This window comes from Paroedura picta, chromosome 8 (assembly GCF_049243985.1).
Source record: "Paroedura picta isolate Pp20150507F chromosome 8, Ppicta_v3.0, whole genome shotgun sequence".
Classification (NCBI taxonomy): domain Eukaryota; kingdom Metazoa; phylum Chordata; class Lepidosauria; order Squamata; family Gekkonidae; genus Paroedura; species Paroedura picta.
This window is the reverse complement of record NC_135376.1, coordinates 43,183,241-43,203,960: the sequence shown is the minus strand read 5'-3', so window position 1 is coordinate 43,203,960 and position 20,720 is coordinate 43,183,241. Positions and strand designations below refer to the sequence as shown.

Here is a 20,720-nt window from a genome sequence, read left to right as displayed (position 1 = left end):
CAGGAAGGCTGGCATCTTGCAGGGCATTGTGCTTCCCCCATTTGACAGGGTTCAGCTGACCTTGACCACCTCTGTCTAAGACAGCAGGGGTCACTCTCAAACCTCCATTACTGTTGCAGAAGCAAGTTAGTTCAGTTATGAAAAATAATTTTCCTCCACTTTTATTTTGCCCAAAGAATGGCTTCATACCTTGATCAGGTGAATCTGGCCAGGTGGAGCCCTGCATTGGAAACTTCAAATGGTAACACTTTGTGAATGGCAGCTAGTGCAGAACACCATAGTGCACAACTACTATCTGGAGTAGCAGTTAAAAGTTCTCTTGGTTCTTTTAAACCCATTTTCTCCCTGAAATCCAACAATCCCTTTACTTTCCTTGATTTGTGAACAAGGAGAAATGAAAGAAGCAAAGAGGAATCAATGGCTATCACTTAAAAAGTGGACATAGGAAAAAAGACACTCCCACCCCCAAATAACACTGAGAACTAGAAAGGGTATAATATTTATTCTTTATCCCATTGATTATCAAAGAGTTTCTGGGTTCCATTCAAGGAGAAGCCTGAATAGTCCAACTTAGTCTGTCCTTGTCTGAGCCTGGGAGCTAAGTAAGGTTGGCCAGGGATGGAATGTTACTGAGGCAGGCCTAAGTTGCTGTGCAGAGGAAGGAAATGGCAAATCACCTCTGCTAATCTCTTGCCTAGAAAGTCCCAGGGGTGGGGCTGCTGTGAATTGGTTGCAATGTGACAGTATGGTCTTCTCTTCTTTCAATCCAGGGTTGCGTCCTCTCTCTGCACAAACTCTTTCCCCCCCTCTCACTTTTTAATTTTTCTTATAAATGGCTCCAAAATGATTTGCTTCCCTTAGTATCTGAAAAAGCTGTGGCACACAAAAACTCATACTAGAATAAATATGAAGTCTGTAAGCCCCTGGACTTCTGCTTTATCACCTATGAAGTCAGAGCTTTTCATGGTCCACGCCCAGCCTATCTGCCAGACTTCTTCCCCAATACATTCTACTACAGCATCTTCATTTGTCTGACCAAAGCTTTCTGAAGGTGCCACCCTGCAAATTTAGTAAAATCAAAACATTGTGAAGTGTGCAGCAGTGTTTATTGTCAGACGATGATATAAGGGACAACACAGTCATGCTACTTTGTCTTCATACTTAGAATATCTTCATTAAATGCAGCATATTTCAATGCACTGTAGAAGGAGATTTTGCTGTTTTGCACAGGAAAATAGAGATGCAAAAGCATATTAGTGCATTTATCCAACATGTGCAGAATGAGACCTGGTTGTATTTGCTCATTTAACACCAGTGATACTCCTAATGTTTGAAAAGACTGTTCACACATTATTTATTGTAAAAAATTGCAGGACCCTTTAGGTGCTATGTATGTTTATTTATATAATAAACTTACACAACATTAATTCATAATAAAATTAACAGTATTTTATATAATAAAGTATATCATATTGCATAATGAAAAATACAGCACTTCCATTTATGTATTACATTTAAATTCCATTATTCTGCCACAGGACCCACGACCCCCCCCCCCACATCAGTTTTATCCTAACAACCCTGTTGGGCTGAAAGAAAATGATTGGCCCAACGTCACCAGGTGAGCTTCATAGCCGAGTGGGTGATCTGAAGCCCCAAATACAGTGATTGCCCCACCTTGTTTCTCTTTACCCAGAACCTAGTAGTACACATTATTTGAATCAGCTTTCTGAAATCATAGCTCCTGTTTTCCAACTGTTAGAGATTTCTGTTTCTCCTGTTACCAAGGTCTAGCTATGTTATTAAAATGTCCTTTGTATAGCAGCAAAATTTAAGGGGTTCAAAAGAGTGTGTCAAATCAATATTGCCTGCCCCATGCATGAAATTTATCTGCTTGCATTCTGCTACAGCCCCAAACACAGTCATGGATCTAGAATACAACTTCCTTAGCTTCACAGGAATCACATCCTCTCAATTAACACTTTCTTCACAATTTATCAGCATGGACATTGACCTTTTCAGACACCCAAGTTTTTACAGAGTTCCATTCTCTCATAACACATTTTCACAGCATTTAGGTAAGACCCTTTATGTTTCTTATGCAACCCCTTTTCAAAAACCCTCTCAATGCAGATGATGTCCTTTTAATTTTTCCATGGGGAAAATGTCTTATTTTAAGTTACTGGAAAAAACACTGGCTGTTGATTTACCATTTTATCACAGATTTTCTTATGCTGCATCATTGCTTCACTATTTAGCAAAATCCTACTATCCTCTTAATATCATACTCCTCCCTCCCCAGATTTAAAGGGCCTATTTTTGTCATTGAGGTTTTTTTTTTTTTAACATGGCCAAATTAAGAGAAACAGTGATTCATTTTAATGGTTGCTATTCAGGAACATTGATGACATAGTGAACTTATTCTGATTTTACAAGTTCCTATAACCATTATTTAAAAAATTAATTTTAAGGGACATCCCCTACTATTGGGAGTAGCTCAGCCTGTGTGCACTTCATTCAGACATTTCAGTACACTGGGTGCTTCAAACTATGCCTGTGTACTGCATGTCTCTAGACTCCACAACACTTTACTTGAAATTAATATTTAATATGACAATTCAATATCAGTAGGACAATATTGAAATTGATACAGTACTGTGGGAGGGACATCCGTAATGCCATTTCCTAGAAAACTCTATTCTCCTGTCTTTCCTTGTTTACTCCAGATTTCTAGAAAAAGCTCAGATCCACGTGATTACTCAGTTATGAACCCTGAGCTTCAATAGTGGAAAGGTTTTAATTTTGTGGCTACAGGCTCCTCATCCTCTGTGAGCAGATGAGATCCCTTAAGCCAACAAATGTTCAGAGGCAAAGCAAGTCTCATCTGGCCCAAGTCTAGCCAGGGATTGGCTCCAAATCTCTATGCTCCTAATCCCTGTTGTGGTCATAAGAAAAGCCTGGTCAGGAAGATGCTTTGCTGTTTCAGTGCATCTAATAGCCACAGATAGGCCAGAGAGAGACTGTTCCTGCTCACACAGAGTCAGAAGGATGATGTATGCAGAAGGAGAAGTATTTTTCAACTTGGATCTTACACAGAGTCCCCAAGCCAAGTCAAAACTGCCTCCAAAGCCATTTGGTCCCACTGGCTTCAATCGCCAGTGTCAAGCTATAGCCCCTCTAGAGCAGGGACATCCTATTCTGTATGGCAGGAATGGAAGGGAGTTTGGTCTGCTAACTCTGCTGAATGGCAGTGCAGAGTAGACCAATTCAGTGTCCCAAGGAAAGCACAGACACGAGGCCCAGACATGGCAGCCAAGGCCCCTATAGAAGGGGGATGCGGGTTGGCTCCCAGAGTCGCCGCACCAAGTCACAGCCCTGCTGGATCACCAGCTCTGTGGGCAAAATGCCCAGGTGGATGGTCAGCAGCTCATAGCACTTCACCACTTCACCTGTGTGGCTCTGGCTGTAGTAACGGAGAAGCTTCCTGCATGGGAGCAACGGTGGTCAGAAAAAGCTTTTGCAAAGCCTCATAACATACATGCAGACTGGATACATAAAACTGCCTCAGCCATTGCTATTCTTTGCAAGATTTGTACAAGGATCCCTCCTCCATATAAAGTTAGGGCTGGGATAAGGAGGGCTTCATAGAGTCTCAGTGGTCCAGACAAAAGGGATGCATCTTCAGTCTTTAGACAACACTGTAGAAAACTCCTGAGCTGTGTGTGTTTAGGTATGTTAAATACTGAGGTTCCTTACACAAGCACACAATTCAGATGACAATAAGCCACAGACTAACACAGTTTCTCTGGCCATGGGGCAAATGTAACCTTAATGAAATGAGATTAGAGGCAACACCTTGAAGAATTATCCTGTACTGTTGTCTGGATATGGTGTGCTCTCCTTTCAAAAGGTTTTGAGCCTCTCCTTTCTCCTCCAGCCCTGGTCCCAGACCCTGCACTGAATGGTATCCATGGAGCCTTACTCACCTGTAGTAGTCACCTGCCAGTGTCCCAATTGGGGCTGAATCATCAGAAAGCACCGGCACTTCCGAAACCTCCAGCCTGCAGCCCTGAAGGGAAACAGCAGCAGTTAAGGAGCTGGCTGGAAGAGGCTGGTGGGGGCCAATACAAGGGCTGGCATTAGTGGGCATGCACACGTATCCTCTGGTTGCTTACAGGCTTGAATGTGTAGCCCTTGCTGTTGCTGTCACATCACTTAGCACTATTTATGTGCTACATTTGTGTTCTGTGGCTCCTCCAAGAAGCACAAAACAACAATCTGTGCAGTAAGCTAGGCTGAGACTGGGGCATGGCCAGGGCAACCTGGCACCCTTTAGACTGCAGGGAGCAGCTGGACTCAAGGTGCCGGGGTTCAGAATCTGCACCCTAGACAGCACTGGCTTCACCCCCAGATCAGCCCCCCTCTGCTTTGGGCCCCTCCTACGTACCAGCTCATTCTCAAACCAAAGGAAGTAGGTGCAATAGTAATCTCCTTCCCGCAGTGTCATCATGGTGTAGCCCTTCTGCAAGTAGCTCCGAGCCAGTGCCACCAGTGACCACACCTGGGGGAGCAAGGTGGCAAAGAAAGCAACTCTGAAGCCTGCATCAGAACCTGCCTGCCCGCCACCTGAATCATGGACAGACGCATGCTTGTAGCAAGCCTTCTAACTCCCTCCTGTTATCAAAATCAGCAGGAACAGAGTCTCGGGAACATTACCTTCTCCTTAATAAATGCAGGCAAAGGCCCTTTGCCTAGCTCAAAGGCAGAGTCCTCAGCCACACCAAGTGCCGGAGCCACCATCTGGCCCACTGTCCGGTCCACATAGATGAAATGCACAAGACCTGGGAAATCCTCCAGATATGTGGATCACAGCAGGTTAAGGAGTTGGTGGATAGCAAGGGCTGCTTTGGTATTAGGATAGCCCTAAGAGCAGCCCTACTCAGGGTTGCCAACGTTCAGGTGGCAGCTGAATATCCTCTGGAATTATGAGTAATCTCTAGATGACAGATCAGTTCAGGTGAAAATGGCCACTTTGGAAGGTAGACTTTATGACATTTCCCCCCATTACTGCCTCTCCCTTCCCCAAACCCGAAGCTCCTTATCCTCCACCCCCCAAATATCCAGATATTGCCCAGCCCAGCCCTACTCCTTCCCCCTACCTTTTAAGTTGCCTCTGGAATCCAAAGCTCTAGTATGGAGCTGAGTGGGCAATGGCCTTGTCTCGCTGAGACCCTTTGCCTAGGGACGATGGGACAAGAGAACCCAGTTCAAGCATGCAGAGACCTCTTGCTAAGATGGGAGACTCTTCCAATGTGCAGGGGGATGAGCCCCCTTGGCCTTGTTCCTGACAAAACTGCCCAGCCATCTGCTAAAATCCAGTGCAATCCATTGAGTTAGAGGACTGGAATGAAGAAGCCTACCTGGGCCATGGTTGTGGCTCAGGTATGCTTGTTCTAAAGATGGCTTTGCCTTTGAAGCAAAGAAAGAAGGCCAAAAGGAAAAACTTCTCCCTCGAAGCTCTTTGGTGTCTGCACCCCAAACTCTAGAGCCTGGGCATTTCCCCCAAAGTATTTCTGTTTCCATGTAGTATGTTTGGTTTCATAACCAATGAGGGGGAATGGTAAGCATGAAAGGATATGACACCATTGTGACGTTACGCTTGCTCTTCACCAGCAGGAAGTCCTTCCAGTCCCGGAGCTTGTCCCTGCCAACAGAGTAATAAACAATAACAGAACAGCAGTTTAGCATGCACGTGCCCTCCTGTTCCCACGGGGAGTGTTTTGTAATGGAGAAGTCCATCTCCCCTTTAAAAAGAAGACAGCAAGGGGGGCAGCTTTTCAATGCTAGTCAGCCCTCTCACGGGAGAAGTGAAAGGGAGTTATCACATCAGAGAAGAGCCAGGTACTCCTGACAGAACTCAAAATATTCTATCCAAACCCACAAGGGCTGAAGGTAGGGAAAAGATGGGTGTTTAAACAGAGGATCAAGGCAGCTACAAGGTATGCAGCATGACTGGACTATAAGAGGTTTTGGTGAGCAGCCCTGGACGGGTGCAGACTGCAGTTATTTCAAGCTAGAAGAGAATTGTGCTGGAGACAACATGACATGTCCATGAACCCATCCCTCCAAACAGAGCCTCTTTCCTCTCTGCCACCATGTTCTATCTCACTCACTGTGTGGACTGCTGTGCTTGATCCAGCACACTTCGAGGCAGGCCCTGGGCCCCCGAGGATCCAAGAAAGAGAAGCCGGTACACCGCACAGAGCTGCCGCCTGATGCTGCAAAATGCCTGCAGGATCCTGCACCAATACAGAGATGAACTTGACTCTGGTATTCCTCCTTATAAGAGGAATGCCCCACCCGACCCATCTCACAGACTGAAACAGCTTCAGCCCTCCTTCCTTCTCCCCAGGGCAGTAATGTTTTGTCTGAACACAGAACCCCCAGCAGTTTGTGCAAACTATAATCGTTCAGTCAGAAACTATGGCAAATAAACTGGTGGCAAACCTTTTTATGGTTATAGTTTGGATTAGATACATGTATGTCCATCAGAGAAAGGCAGTATATAAATATAATTTACACACACACACATTATATATAATATATATATGTTAAAATATGTTATATTTATTAAGAAAAGCAGTTATCCCCTGCTCAGCCTTCTGACTTAATGGGAATTAAGAGGTTATAACTCTTGTGTTCTGAATTACACTTTCAGTCTCCCTGTATGTAGGAGAGAAGATGTAGGCTTCAGGGCTCTCCCACATAAAAATCCGGGGCCTATAGGAAGCCAGGGAGAAATCAAGATAGAGAGAGGGGCTAGAATGACTGACAGCAGCTCCTAGAGGCCACTTAGAAAACGGGGAATCATCGTGCATTCAGGACTGTCTTCCTTTTAGGTAAATGCAGGAGATGTGGTTGAAACATGACTAGTCAGGTAGAAATCTGCCTTCCTTCCTCCCAACTGCATCATAATCTCTTTGACTCTCCCATAAACACTTTTCATCCCTGCACTCTCTTGCATGCAAATGCACACACCAGTTAATGTTTCCAGACTACCTTTTATGCGCTCAGACCAAAGTTTGGTTTCCAGGAGTCATCATAAGCATATCTGGGAGAAGAGTTCTAACCAAGCCTTCTCTGCAAGGTACTGTCTTCTATGTGCAGCAGAGGATTTGTATGTTTCTACATATATATGGAAGAGCTTCCAACCATGCACTATAACAGGACACTGTGCCTTTCCTTTAAATTGACTCAATTTTCATGCCTCACAGTTGACAAGAGACTAATTGCTACAACTTCTTCCTCCCAATATGCCATTTTCCCAGTCCAAAAGGATCTTCTTTTTCATACACCTCAAGCTATCTGAAGTCTTCAGAAGAAGGCATGATAAGAATCCACCATTCCAACCCTCCCTTTTCTCCTCGCCCACCCCCTGCTGCTGCCCCAGCCCAGAGCGGTCCCCAACATCAGTTCTGAGCCAGGCCACTATTCCAGCTTCTCCTCCTTCAATACTCACTCTGAGGAATTCAAAACCTCACTCCGAGAAAAAACCTTGGCCTTAAATTCCAGCCAGGCATTCTGCAACTGAGAGAGACACGTCAGGGTCAGCATGTTTTTTTGGTCCCCCCCACATGGCTTTTCCTGCCTTGTTCTGCTGGGGTGGCACTGCCCCCCATTCCATTGAAAGCAGATGCTCATCCACAGCCCCTGTGTGGTCAGCCCCACCATCATCCTAGCCCCACCATCTGTGCAGCCCTGGGAAGGGGCCTTTACCCAGGACTCCTGTAGGGAGAGTCAGCTCTCACCTGGGGTTCTTGCCCACCCAGCTTCTTGACAAATTTGTCCATTTTATGTCGGAGCTCCAGCAAGAGTGGATAAGAGCGGAGGGGCTGCACAATCTCCTGCCCCTCTTTTAGTTTCTTCTCCACCATCAGGAATCCATCCAGCAGCTGATAAAGGGAAAGTGCCACATGGGAATTGAGGCCCTGAGGGACAGAGAGAACACTGTGAGATCCAGGCTGGGTTAATAGCAAATTGGGCCCAGTGGAGCCAACTCACCTTAGTGAGGAGCACCAGCGAGATCCCTGGCCAGAGGGGTAGACAATGCATGGTGTGGGGCATCATGGGACAATAGCCGTCCCTCAGGTTTGCATCCAGAAAAATCCTCCGTGGGTTGGTGGCCTCAGAGGTTGAGGGCATCAGAGCCTGTAGTGAATCCTCAGCTATCTGGGGAGAGATTAAGCTGTTACCCACAGAATCAGGATCTGGTTAACCACAGAGAGCATACTGGGGTCAGCATCTTGGTTGGTCCTTTTCAGATGTCCATGTGAAGGCAGCGGCTCCTTGAAACTACAGCATTCACGAAAGCAAATAGCTCCACATACCCACACATTTACAAAACAGCTTAAGACAGCCAGTTTGGTGTAGTGGTTAGGAGTGCGGACTTCTAATCTGGCATGCCATCGATTCTACACTCCCCACATGCAGCCAGCTGGGTGACCTTGGGCTCGCCATGGCACTGATAAAACTGCTCTGACAGAGCTGTGATATCAGGGCTCTCTCAGCCTCACCCACCCCACAGGGTGTCTGTCGTGGGGAGAAGAAAGGGAAGGCGAATGTAAGCCGCTTTGAGACTCCTTCGGGTAGAGAAAAGCGGCATATAAGAAACTTCTTCTTCTTAAGTAAACCATGGGAAAGGTGGAGAAGGGATTATGCTCACAAAAAGCAAATCCTTAGAGTCATTTCCAATTCCCCAATCATTCTATAGGGTCCATCCTCTCCACCCCATCTTCCCTCCACATACAGGGCCATTCAGCACAACGGGCAATGTTGCTAAATCTGAGCGCTATTGAAAAGCGCTGCAATCACAGCCGGTTCTATCAGAAAAAAAGGCTCTCCCACTAGTGCTGTTCTTGTAACGCACAAGTTTCCAGTCTCGCCGAAATCGCAATAAAGGAGGTGATATTTTTCCGCACTTCCTCCCACCCCTGGCCGTCAATCAAACAGAACAGCCTGTTGTGTTCATGCTTCCCTTTAAAAACTGTTTTTTAAAACTCCCAAAACACCAGTAGCAACGCATATTCGTTCATTTGATGTATCAGAAAAGACGTTTTTTGTTGGTGTGGGAGCTGGCGCTTAATCATTTAAGTAAAAAAAAATAATCCCCCCCTGCTATTTCTGGCTGAAATTACGGGCAGTGTTGAACGGGGGGGGGGGGTGTATTGTGCTTGGAAACTTTACAGACAATTGCTTGTGGAAGGATTTCAGCCAAAGATGCATTGCTTATTCATTGCTTTTGCCAGTTTAAGGGGGGGGGAATAGCGATTGTGACGCCGGAAGCTCGGGTACGGGAGCTTAGGGAGGGACATGCTTGCTACCGTTATACTAAGAACACACATGTCTTTTTCGTTTGTGTTACAGGTTGTTCTCAAGAGTCTAGTGTTTTTTTTAGGGGAAAAAGCGCTACAACGAAGCGATTTTTGCGGGAGTGTTGCAGATTGTGTACGATGTCGTGAATAATGAAAAATAAATAGCGTTACACAATGGTAACACTTTAGCAACATTAACGCTGTGTGGAATGGCCCTCAGTATCCAAAGGTAGTAAATTAAAGTCTGCCCCTGCAGCTACTACAGAGAACAATTCACTTGGGCAGGCTTCCTGTACCATTTTCATAAACTATGATGATTACAGGTGATGCATGAGTGACAGAATTATGGCTGTGGAGAGGGTATAAACAACTGTCGGGAGACTCCAGAAACTGCAATGCACAAAGAAAGTAGGAGAAAAAATGAAGTTCATGTGAGCATATCACTATGTGACTTCATCATGCAAAAGAAGTTTTACTGTATTTGTAGCAGTTTCTCCATTGTATCACCTTATGCAGCTTTTTGCACAATTGTTGATAATTTGAGGAAGTCACTTTCATTCATTTCCCCATTTGGGGATTGCACCATGACCACAGATAGACCTAGGGCAAGCTTGGAAGGGTGAAACTTGACAACAGCTTCTAGGATTGTGAAGACAAGATGTTGACCTAGCTCTGTGACAGACAAATTTGCACAAAATATATTGCTTTGTATATACTGAGGCTGTTCTCACGTTACCCATAATGGAACACTGAACTGCTGAGTTGACAAGTTATCTTGAACAACTGATTGTTGTTAGTATAATGATTTTTGTATCGTATACAATGATTTTGTATTGTATTCTGTATACAATAAAATGACATTGACTAAGCTCAGTTTGATCCGGCAACTGTGGCACAAATAGCCAGACCTTAGAACGCACAAGTGGAAGAAGGCATGAAGTGGCAATGCAGCGAGTAACAGACACAGCAGAAGCAAAAGCATCAGGAACTTACCTGAAGATCAACTGAATTCACTTCTCCCTCGCCCTGTGAATCCACACCCTCAGACCAGGCAGCACTCCCTTCAAAAGAGGCCGACGCCCCCAGCACCAGGAATGGAGAGGGAAGGTGACAGAGAGAACAGTTACCAGAAGATGCAAGAGACATGACCATCTACAATGTGATCCAGACACCACCCATCTCAGTGGTGAGGGACCATATGCTTGATGCAGTCTTTCTAGCAGGTGTGTTAAGGCCCTGGCCTTTGACTGCTGAGTCACAAGGTGGTTGCACCATGACCTATGGTGGGTCCCACCACCAGCGTGAACTCCACCACTTTTGTCATCCTTTTTTCTTTTTCTTTCTTTCTTTTTTTTTGGGGGGGGGCAGAATGAGCCAGTCAAAGAAAACAGAATAGATGGATGGACAATGCCCTCAAGTTGCAGTCATCTTACAGTGACCCTGTAGGGTTTTGAAGACAAGAGACAAACAGAGGGTGTTTGCCACTGCCTTGAGGGTCTCTCATCTAAATATTAACCAGGTCTGACCCTGCTTAGCTTGCAAGATCTGGTGAGATTTTTTTAGCTTGGGCCATCCTGGTCAGGGGAAAAAGGAAATGGGGAGTGGGCTATGAGAATGGAGGGAAAGATGGGCAGGGATAGTAAAAGCTTAGAAGTGGGTCCCATGCTGCAGTCAAGAGGAGGTCCCCGGCCCCAAGAAGTTTGTTTCAAAGACTTCTTCCTTCACCATACTTAAGCATTACTCAGTGCCAGGAAAATAGCTCTGGACTCAGCTGAGCTCTACTTCTCTCCAGAGACGAGGAATCACAACCTCATAACTGTCCTCACTAGGATCATGCTCTTCCAACCCTTCTCTCCACTCTGGGGCCCGTTCTGTCAGCCCCTCCTGACCCACAGAAGATCCCTCTCTCATGCCCTCTCCTCTTCTTCCTCCATCCTCCTCAAGCCACCCATCCCCCCTCCCCCACCTTGGTTCCCCACTCACCAGTACTCTGCTGGCTAGGGGAAGCCTTGGGGGTGTAGAACTCCTCGGGCACAGAGGCACCATCTGCTACCTGGGGGAGGGTGCAAAGGGGCACAGAACACAGCCAACTCAGCAATGGCCAAATCTGGCCTTGCTCCCCAGCTGCCAGAATGGATTCAGTAAAAGAATCTGGCTAAGCAGAGGTGGGATTTACCAGCACTGGTGAAGGATGGTCCTGTACAGCTTTGCCTCATGTCTCACTGCAACACCCCCCTTCTCCTCTTTTCTGCCCTTTGAGACCCTGTGCACATCCAGGAGCCAAACGCTGACACCAGCTGTGTTGGCCCTTTGATGGCAACACTAAGGCCCCACCTGCTCTTGAGATGCTTCACTGGGACAAGCACTCTTCATTGGGATGCTCTTGCTGCTGTGAAGCTGCTGAGGACTTGGCTTATCCTCTGAAAGCTGAACAAAAAACAGAAGCTCAATCACAAATGCATCCATGCTGATAGGCTCTCTTCCCAGCCCCACTCAGTCATGAGTTCCAGCTCCTGCAGGGGTTACAGAATTCTCTCTCTCCTGATCTTCATGGATCCTTAAACAGGCCTAAATCAGTTGAAGACAGAGAAGGGACCCCCCACGGCTACAGAATCCCATATGAGTTTGCCCCTTCCCTTCTTGGACATATACCTGGAGGCCATCTTGCCCTTCAGAAGTATTGCTGGGGTACAGATCCTGCACTAGCAAGAGGAGGGTGAGCAAGTCAGCAGGTCGCAGAGAGCTGGCATTCCGGCTGCAGGAGAGGAAGTAAAGGCAAGGGGGTACTAGGCGGCAGGGGGATCCTGGGCCTAGAGGGAGGAGGGCAGGACCATCAGTGCATTCAGTCCTGCTGAACTCTGCAGGAGGTTGAAGAGGCTGCACTGCACTGCACTGAAAGACATTACCTTAGCAAGAGGGGAACATATTCTGGAAACTGCTGGGCTGAAGACACATGGCTTTACCTGGAGTAAAAGGCCAGCAGCTTGGTATGCACAAGCAGGAAGGCATGCACCACTTCATGTCCAGCTCGCTCTGGGCTGCCATTGATGTGTGGCACAACTTGGTGCTCCAAGAATTCTATGCATTGTTCACATATCTGTGGATGGATCAGTCGCTCCACAGCCTGGGAGAAGGGAGAGGAGGATGAAGTCAAGGAACACAAATCTTCAGTCCATTTTCTTCCTCAAGCCTTGGGACGCAAGACACTTTTCCCAGGTAAGCCCTGATGAGGCACAGGGAGAAAATGCTTCCAGTGCTTCATCTCCCCGCACAAATTTATGCTGAGCAGTAAAGATCCGTTTATACAACCCTAAATCTTTTACCTCCATCTGCTCTGAAATTTGAAATATACCTAACCTGGCTACCTGCATTCTGGCTTATGAAATGCAACAACGTGACACTCACACCCCCCATCCCATTGAGGCTCTCCCTGTCTTCACCATACCTCCACGAGAAAGCTTTGGTCTTCATGATGCAGCCGGCTATAGGTCTCCAGCAGGCTCTGAAAGAGTCTCCAGACATGAACCCGCTGCTCACAATCCACTGGCCGCAGCCTAAGAAAGATCATCAACCAAATTAGCCAGGCAAAGTGTAAGGTTGATTCTCACCTTCTTATTAAATTCACTTTTCCTGTCTTTTCTCCCAGATGCAAGTTGCTTCTGGGAAAACATGTGATTTATACAGAATAAATTGGTTTATACAGAGTCAATTGGTTTCCCTTGCTCCTGGGGAGGAAAGCTATGGCAAATCTAGACAGCATCCTAAAAAGCAGAGACATCACCCTGCCAACAAAAGTGTGTCTAGTCAAGGCTATGGTATTCCCAGTTGTAATGTATGGCTGTGAAAGTTGGACCATAAGGAAGGCCGAGCGTCAAAGAATTGAGGCTTTTGAACTCTGGTGCTGGAGAAGACTCTTGTGAGTCCCTTGGACTGCAATGTGAACAAACCGGTTAGTCCTAGAGGAGATCAGCCTGGACTGCTCCTTAGAAGGCCAGATCCCGAAGATGAAACTCAAATATTTTGGCCACCTGATGAGAAGGAAGGACTCCCTGGAGAAGAGCCTAATGCTGGGAGCGATTGAGGGCAAAAGAAGAAGGGGGCGACAGAGAAAGATGTGGCTGGATGGAGTCACTGAAGGAGTCGTTGCGAACTTAAATGGACTCCGGGGAATGGTAGACGACAGGAAGGCCTGGAGGATCATTGTCCATGGGGTCGCAATGGGTCGGACACGACTTCTCAACTAAAAACAACAACAAGCTCAGTATTATTTATTTTATTTGGAAAAACTGTATGCCACCTCTCTAGGGAACATGCCCAAAGAAGCATACAAAATAAAGCATAATTAAAACAAAAGACTGAAATTATTAAAATTCATTGTGCAAAATCCAGTCTCCAGGTACAAACAGAGACCAGAGTGTTCCATGAGCCAGGTGGCACTACTGAAAGGTTGCCCCTTGCTTCACCTCTGAGGGCAGGAGTACTGAGGGCAGGTATTTTTGAGCAGGACTTGACTGGGTGGGCTGGAAATGATGGGAGACGATCCTTCAGGGACCCTGGCCCTAAGCACATGGGATTGATCCTGGAAACACATGGGCTGCCAGTGCAGATCTTTCAGAACTGGGGTGATACGATCCCTCTGTCCCTTCTTGACAATAGCCTGGCTGAGGCATTTTGGACCAGCTGAAGCTTCTGGGTCATTTTCAAAGGCAGACTCATGTAAATCACATTATCCTAATCTGCCTTGGATGTAATCCTGGCATGGATCACCATGGGCAGATCACATTTACTCTGGGTGGCAGCAATGCTCAAGTGAAGAAAAGGCCTGTCTCAAGACCTCCTGAGATGCTTTAATCAGAAATATCAGACCTTCAGTGTGCAAAGCAAGTATTCTACCTCTGTATCCAACCCCCAAGAGGGGATACAAAGCAGGAGATAAATCATCACGATCTTCCTCATTGTTTAAAAGTGCTAAAAGCAGTCTTGGAACAAACAGCAGCAGGAGGGGAGGGGGTGAAGATACAGAAAATGTTTTGCTGTGCATTGGGGGAGGGATTAACTTCCCCATTTCAGTTTTGATCTGTGTCACCCCCCCCCCCGGAGAAACATCACAGGTGAATGTCACTTTCCTTAAGCCACCTTAGCAGGACACAAGTACTGAACAGTGCTCTGTTCACAAGCTAAATTTAACCCTCACGGCTGTGTTCTTTTCAAAACTATGGGTAAGGCAGGGAGTGCCACCTCAAGCTCCTGCACAAAGGCTGCAGACTAATATTCCTGGAGGACATTCCAGCGATCTGCAGCACATATGAAGCAGGGGAGCGGGGGTGGCAGAGGAGTTCCACACAACAAAATTTGGGGATGGCCTGCAGACTCACTCCCTGCGGATGAGGTGGCTGTCCAGCGTGACCAGGCCAAAGTGAGCTTCGAATAATCTCCAGAGCACATACAGCTTACGGAGCAAGTCATCTTCACTTTCAGACCCATCACCATTCACTGCAATGTACAGGCACTCGCCAAACTGAAGGGGACACATAAATCAATACATTAAAAACAAATGACAAAACTGTATAAATTTAGATAGTGAGATTTTTAGGGTACATTAAGTCTTCTTCTCTAAAATACTCCCAAACTCCAGATGCATTTTGAGCCAACCTTATATAATTGGGGTCCCACCAAGTCAAATGCAATAAACTGTATGTGTGTGTGTGTGTTGTAGCCAGTTTGGGATTGCAAAAATTATCAGCTACCAACCAGCTGCAGTACATGGTTGCTGAGTTGTACTGCAAGTTGCACAAGACAGTTGTAAACCCTTCTTTGGAGGAGGTGCAGCAATCAGACCCAACAGCCAGGAGATTGCATTTGTCATTTGACAGGTCCGATTCTACATCTTCAAAGCACTCTAAGACAGCAGCTGCCATCTTGGTCCCAGATGACATCTTTCCCAGCTTGGGGACTCCCCTCAGTCAAGCCTCCATACCGAGCCTCAGAAACAGGTTCCCCCCAACAGCTGACCAAGGCTCATAATTCCCTTGCTGTTGAACTGGTTCTCTTGACATCAGGAATATCCACCTGCCTTTTCTGGAGGGCTTATTGTACCTCAAGCTAACATGTGGCAGGTCATGTGTAGTGAGTTTCTGGAACCCATTTACAAGAGGCTAAGCATACACCTCAGTATTGGTATGGTGGGTCAGAGGAAGGTACCATATTATATTACAACAAATAATTTCCACAGGAGGAAAACATGCCTTACAATGCCTCAGCAACCCTCTTGAGACTATACAGGCTCAAGGCTAGGCAAAGACTGGAGTCTCAATATCCAGAAACCACCACCTTCTATGCTCACTCTCTTACTGGCGTATAAGATACAAATTGCACCCCTCCGTCTGCCTTATGGAGAGGGGCGGGGAAAGTTACCATACGCAACACGTAGAGATGTTTGCCATTTTCTGCGGAGAAGCAACTATATGTGTCCCCCAGTTTCTCAAGTAGCGTCATGCAGGAGATGATCACAGGGGCAAAAAGTGTGTTGATGCTGTCTTCTAAAGCAGGAGGCTGTGTGAGAAAAAAAAAACAGGGAGAGAGGGAAATATAATTCCTGTGAGGAGGCACCAGCCAGTATCCCACCGATCTCAGATATGTGTACCATCCCGTTAATATATACACTCACTCTCTCTTTCACGCTGCCTCTCTCTCCCCTTTCAATGGGCCACATCCCATTCTGCTTGTTCCTCTTCCTGCTGGCAGTGGAGGGCAATTATGATCAGGGAAATAGCAGAGAGTGGAATGAGGTAAATCTCCTTTTCCAGCACAGCAGCTCCACTCACCCACAAACATACTCACACATACATGAGGTGGCATTTTTACTTGAGTTCTTCAAGGTCAGTTCTGTTTCCTCAGACCGTTAGCTGTCAGTTATGTCTCCACAGTCTCCATTTGTAATGTCACACTGGACACACTGAACCTGGGACCTTCTACAATCCAAAAAGATGCCTGGCCACTAAGCCCCAGCTCATCTCCCCGCCACTACCACCCCATTATAGGTTGGGAGTTTCAGTCAGAGAATTCCATCACCTCAAACAGGAAGCTGCCTATGGACAGCTTCCAAATCTCCCACAACTATACACACAATAACTTTAAAAGTTTAAGAACCCGTTCCTTGGGATCTTGCTTAACTGCCTACCCCAGCCCTAAAACAATGGCCCCAGCATCGTTCTGGCCCAGCACCCATTGGGCCCAGCTCCATTCTGGCTTCCCACCCGTCCTTCAAATCTCACCTCACCACCATTTGGATCATGGGCCCCAAAGCGCTGGTGCAAGCTTGCCAGGAAGTCTGGGTCAGCCCAATAGAAAAGAACTTCAGCACAGTCACTGGCAACCAGGACACACTTCATCTGTGGAGGCATATGATGTCAATGTACCATTAATGCAGCCCAGAGTAACTTTGGATCCCAGCATGAGTCAGCCCTTCTGTCTATTTTGATGGTTGATGTAGGAGACCTCAACTTATACTAGAAGTAGGGACCAAGGGAACAGGTTTGGATCCAATACTCCTGGGGTGGGGACTGTCTTAATGCAGAATACCACACCTTCCACCTCAGAACCAGCATGTATGGGAATGGGTAGCAGCATGCAGAAGTCAAGGACAGAGCAGGTACAACACAGTTAAAGACCAAGCAGTACAGAGCTCCAAAATGATACTTAAGATCTATCCATGGCCCACTAAGTACATCCAAAAGTTTACTTGTCAAGGGGGGGGCATAGCCAGGAGGAGATGGGCTTACAAGCTCCTTTGTATACAATGTATACAATTTTTAGCTTCCTTTACTGAAATATAGCCTTAGAAGCTGCAGTGGCTAGGATGCTTACTTTACCCTTTAGATTCTTGCCATTTGTCTAACCTGCTTTTCTATCCTGCAGAGGAAAAAGAGATACCAGGGCCTCATAACTTTAGGTGGGAGAGGACAATTCTCAGCTGGCAAATAGCATGTTAGGAATGTTAGGAAACCCTTCCCTCACTATTCCAATGTTAAGAGTGGCAGCCTCAGAACACAAAACATCAAGAAACTATTATCGTACAACATTGGAGGGATAAATATGCACCTCCTGTAAATCAATAAACTGAGGACCTTACAACTTTATCAATATTTGAACGCATGGAATAAGCAACAATTGTATGTAGAGTTGTAGACTTCATTTTAGATATTTGGAAATCTACTCTAGAAACTTGTGTATAAATCCACCATCACTGTTATTAAATTTTTGTTTCCTCTTTACATAGTTACATCCCCCCCCCCATTATAATTTGTTGCTGGATTTTGAGGGAGCTTCTCCCTCCCCTTTGTTTGAGGTTTTTTGAAAAAAATTAAAGTCATATCTCAGATGGGTGGAAACGATCTATCCTTGGTTACATACAGATTAGATTACTGCGGTGCATTTGACACGGGGCTACCCTTGAAAAGTTTTCAGGAACTTCCAAGTGGTGCAGAATGCTGCAGTATGTAGTCCTGCTTGTAAACATGACATTCCAATTTCAGACTGAGATCCACTAGTTCAGGGATGTCAAACATAAGGCCTGTGGGGGGGGGGGGCAGAACTGGTATAATGTAGGCATCTCAGGGTGGGGGGAGTCACTCCAATCATGCCTTCAGCATGGCAGAACACCCTCATCTGAAGCAGTCAAGCAGAATCCCACAGTCATGCTAGTTCAGGGATCCAAGGTGAGATTACGTGCCTCTCCGCTCACCCTGCACCCGGGATAGCTGTGGGAACTGGTGTTTGTAGTGGGGGGGGGGAGTGCAGATGATCCTCTGCTAGTGGCCAGTACTGCTGGCATATTTGTGCCCTCCCATGAGCAGCAACACTTCAAGCAGTTTCTTCCACACATGGAGGGCCTAGTCCGGCCACTAAGATCACAACTGAATGACTGGGCCGTCTTCCCCTGTGGATTACTGGGAGAAGAGGGGTGCGGGCAATATCTGGGTATACTGTTAACTTTTATTTCCCCTTTCTTTGGGTACTCTTCATCTGCTGTACACTCCTAGCAAACCAACCAGCCAACAGAGAAATGCCATTCAGCAATAGATTGAAGAGGGGAAAGGAACTGAGTCACCAATATGAGTCTGGACAAGACCTACCCCTTTCTCTGTATATGTTCTAGAAACTAGGCACAGAGGCCAGGATGCTCAAGCATAGTCTCCAAGGGCTTCTTTATAATAGGTAAACCAGCCAAGGTAAGAGTGGCAGTAGCAGTACAGGAGGCAAAGAATTCCCTCATCCAACCCTTCTTTGCTTTTAAAAGACTAAACTACACATCTGTGGGATCTGATCAGAGTCTGTAGCCAGAACTATGCCTAGTGGCACAACTCCATAAGGTAATCACATGGTGCATGAGGAACTATTTTCTTTCATTTCTCCTGAACCTCCTACTGCCACTTGGAGCTCTAGAGATTATGAAAGAAGGAGAAGGGTGTTCTCCTGTCGGTTTTCTATACCCGCATATGATTTTATCAACCTCTATTCTTTCATAACCCTCTTTCCTCATTTCAAGAAAGTTCAGCAGTAACGACCTTTTCCTCAAAACTGCAACTTTGCCCCACCATGACCTGAGAGGGAAGATGGGCCTGTGCCCCCAGCATCAGCCTCTGTCTTGTGACCAGCGGAGCTGCGGATTATGCTTTGCCGGGCGCGGAGGGGCAGGGTTCCCATCCCCGGAGGAGCGATCCTATTACATGGCTCGTGACGTTCCCCAACGAGAGGAGCCTTTAGACCCGTCTTGGGGAGCGCGTCCCCCACAGCTGCCACTAACTGCCAAAGGATCAAACTTTCCGCCCAAGCGGCTGCAAGGGCGACCTGGGCCCCCGCTGGTACCAGTCACCGAGGCCGCCGCGACCCTCCTCGCCTCGCACAGGGGCACCTCCTGGCCGCCCTACCTACCCTTCTCCGCGAGACAAGCCTCTACGCGAGACGGGGCGCGATCACGAAGGAGGCAGAGCCTTCTTCGCAGCCGGCGGGAACTCCCCGGGGGTCGAGGCGGGCAAGCCTGCGGGCCAGCTCAGCGGGGGCAGCTCTCGTCCACACGCGTTACTCCGCTCGCCCCTTCGACGCTAGACGACGCCGGCCCAGCCTCCTCGGAAGGTGCCGCTCCTAGGCGGGCGGGCGGGCTGGCCGGCCTTCCGTGAAGCGCCTCTCTCTCTGCCTGTGGTCTGAAGTGGGCAGGGCTGCGCGGGAGGGGCGGTGCCAGGCCCGAGGAAAGCGAGCCTTAAGGGCGCCCGGCGCCTCCGGCCCCAGCCGCTCCAGCAGGCCGCCCGCCTTCGCCACGGCAAGGCTGTCACGAGGAGGATGAAAGCCCGGGGGGGGGGGGGGGGTCATTTGCTTTCGGAATCCGGCTTGGGCCTAGCCGGAGCAGCCGCTAAGGGGTTTCAGATTCTGAGAGGCCCATGTGCACGCCGCAAAACCCTAAACTGCAGTTCGGGTGATCGCATGGATGGAGTCTTCTAAAATGCCACCGTGTGTCATAATCTGAGCCTGCGAGGCGCTGAAAATGGGGAAAGTTTCAAGGCACGAAAAGAAAAACTGCTCGTACCTCCCTCCTACCTCCATTCAGAATAAACAACAGGATGTGGTGGAACACTGAAAGGTGAAAAACTAGGACACGGAGAGCGTTCTTTTAAAACACTCCACGTGTAAAATTGTGAGGGGACGAACTGCGGAAGGTCCTGCTAGTTAGCAGCAGATGGATTGCTGAGTGTCCTTTCCAGGCACCTGAGACTGGGGATCCCAGAGAGGCTCTTAGTCATTCAGCCACCTGAAACTTCCCCTGCCTTTCTGGCCTGTTGCTTCTCTTTATTCTTAGCTACTTTGCATCCCTATTGGGAAGTAAAGCAGCATACAAACATATTATTAAATAATAAACAAAACAAAACTCCCTGAAAGTTAAAAAGAAACTAACACGCTAGGGAGGATCAGGAGTTGGTTACTTGCTTGCTCTGTTCTAACCAATCCACTGGCCCTGTTGGATTCCTTGAACAGAAAAAAGTTATACTTCTCCTATAAACCTCAAATTAAAACATATGCAGATATTTTAATATAAATCACTATGGAATGTCTTCCTGTTTGTTCTTTCTAGGGGGTGATAATAAACCTCCATGAATTATTAAAGAATAAACCAACCCAGTGTGTTATATTGATGTTTAACAGCCTAATAGCATCACTCCATAAGGCACCCAATAACAATTACAACAAAAGAAAGGCAATGAAAGTCTCAGAGCTTCGACATCTTGTTTTTATGCCCTTGTTTCTATCTTTTGTAATTGAGGATTTTTAATTTTGGGATTTTAATTGACTGTTTTA

The 20,720-nt window shown here is 47.0% G+C and overlaps 1 protein-coding gene across 2 annotated transcripts; it reads right to left on the bottom strand.

Moving 5' to 3' along the window:
* Positions 1–1,115: 1,115 nt before the first annotated feature.
* On the bottom strand, positions 1,116–19,688 carry HPS1 (HPS1 biogenesis of lysosomal organelles complex 3 subunit 1). Of its 2 annotated transcripts, XM_077349416.1 has the most exons (11): positions 19,305–19,688; positions 16,646–16,762; positions 15,786–15,923; positions 14,747–14,889; positions 12,817–12,925; positions 12,335–12,495; positions 12,024–12,126; positions 11,706–11,798; positions 11,355–11,424; positions 10,365–10,432; positions 7,963–8,225 (listed from the first exon to the last, which is right to left on the bottom strand). In XM_077349416.1, exons 2-11 carry the CDS (start codon positions 16,760–16,762, stop codon positions 8,202–8,204), a joined length of 1,026 nt encoding a protein of 341 aa, XP_077205531.1. In that variant the 5' UTR covers positions 19,305–19,688; the 3' UTR covers positions 7,963–8,201. The 2 variants fall into 2 exon arrangements, with proteins under 2 accessions (XP_077205530.1, XP_077205531.1); XM_077349415.1 differs by lacking the exons at positions 11,355–11,424; positions 11,706–11,798; positions 12,024–12,126; ... (4 more) ...; positions 16,646–16,762; positions 19,305–19,688 and adding exons at positions 1,116–3,484; positions 3,987–4,069; positions 4,448–4,561; ... (2 more) ...; positions 6,174–6,299; positions 7,520–7,587 and having other exon boundaries at positions 7,809–7,988; positions 8,062–8,229; positions 10,365–10,523.
* Positions 19,689–20,720: the final 1,032 nt, after the last annotated feature.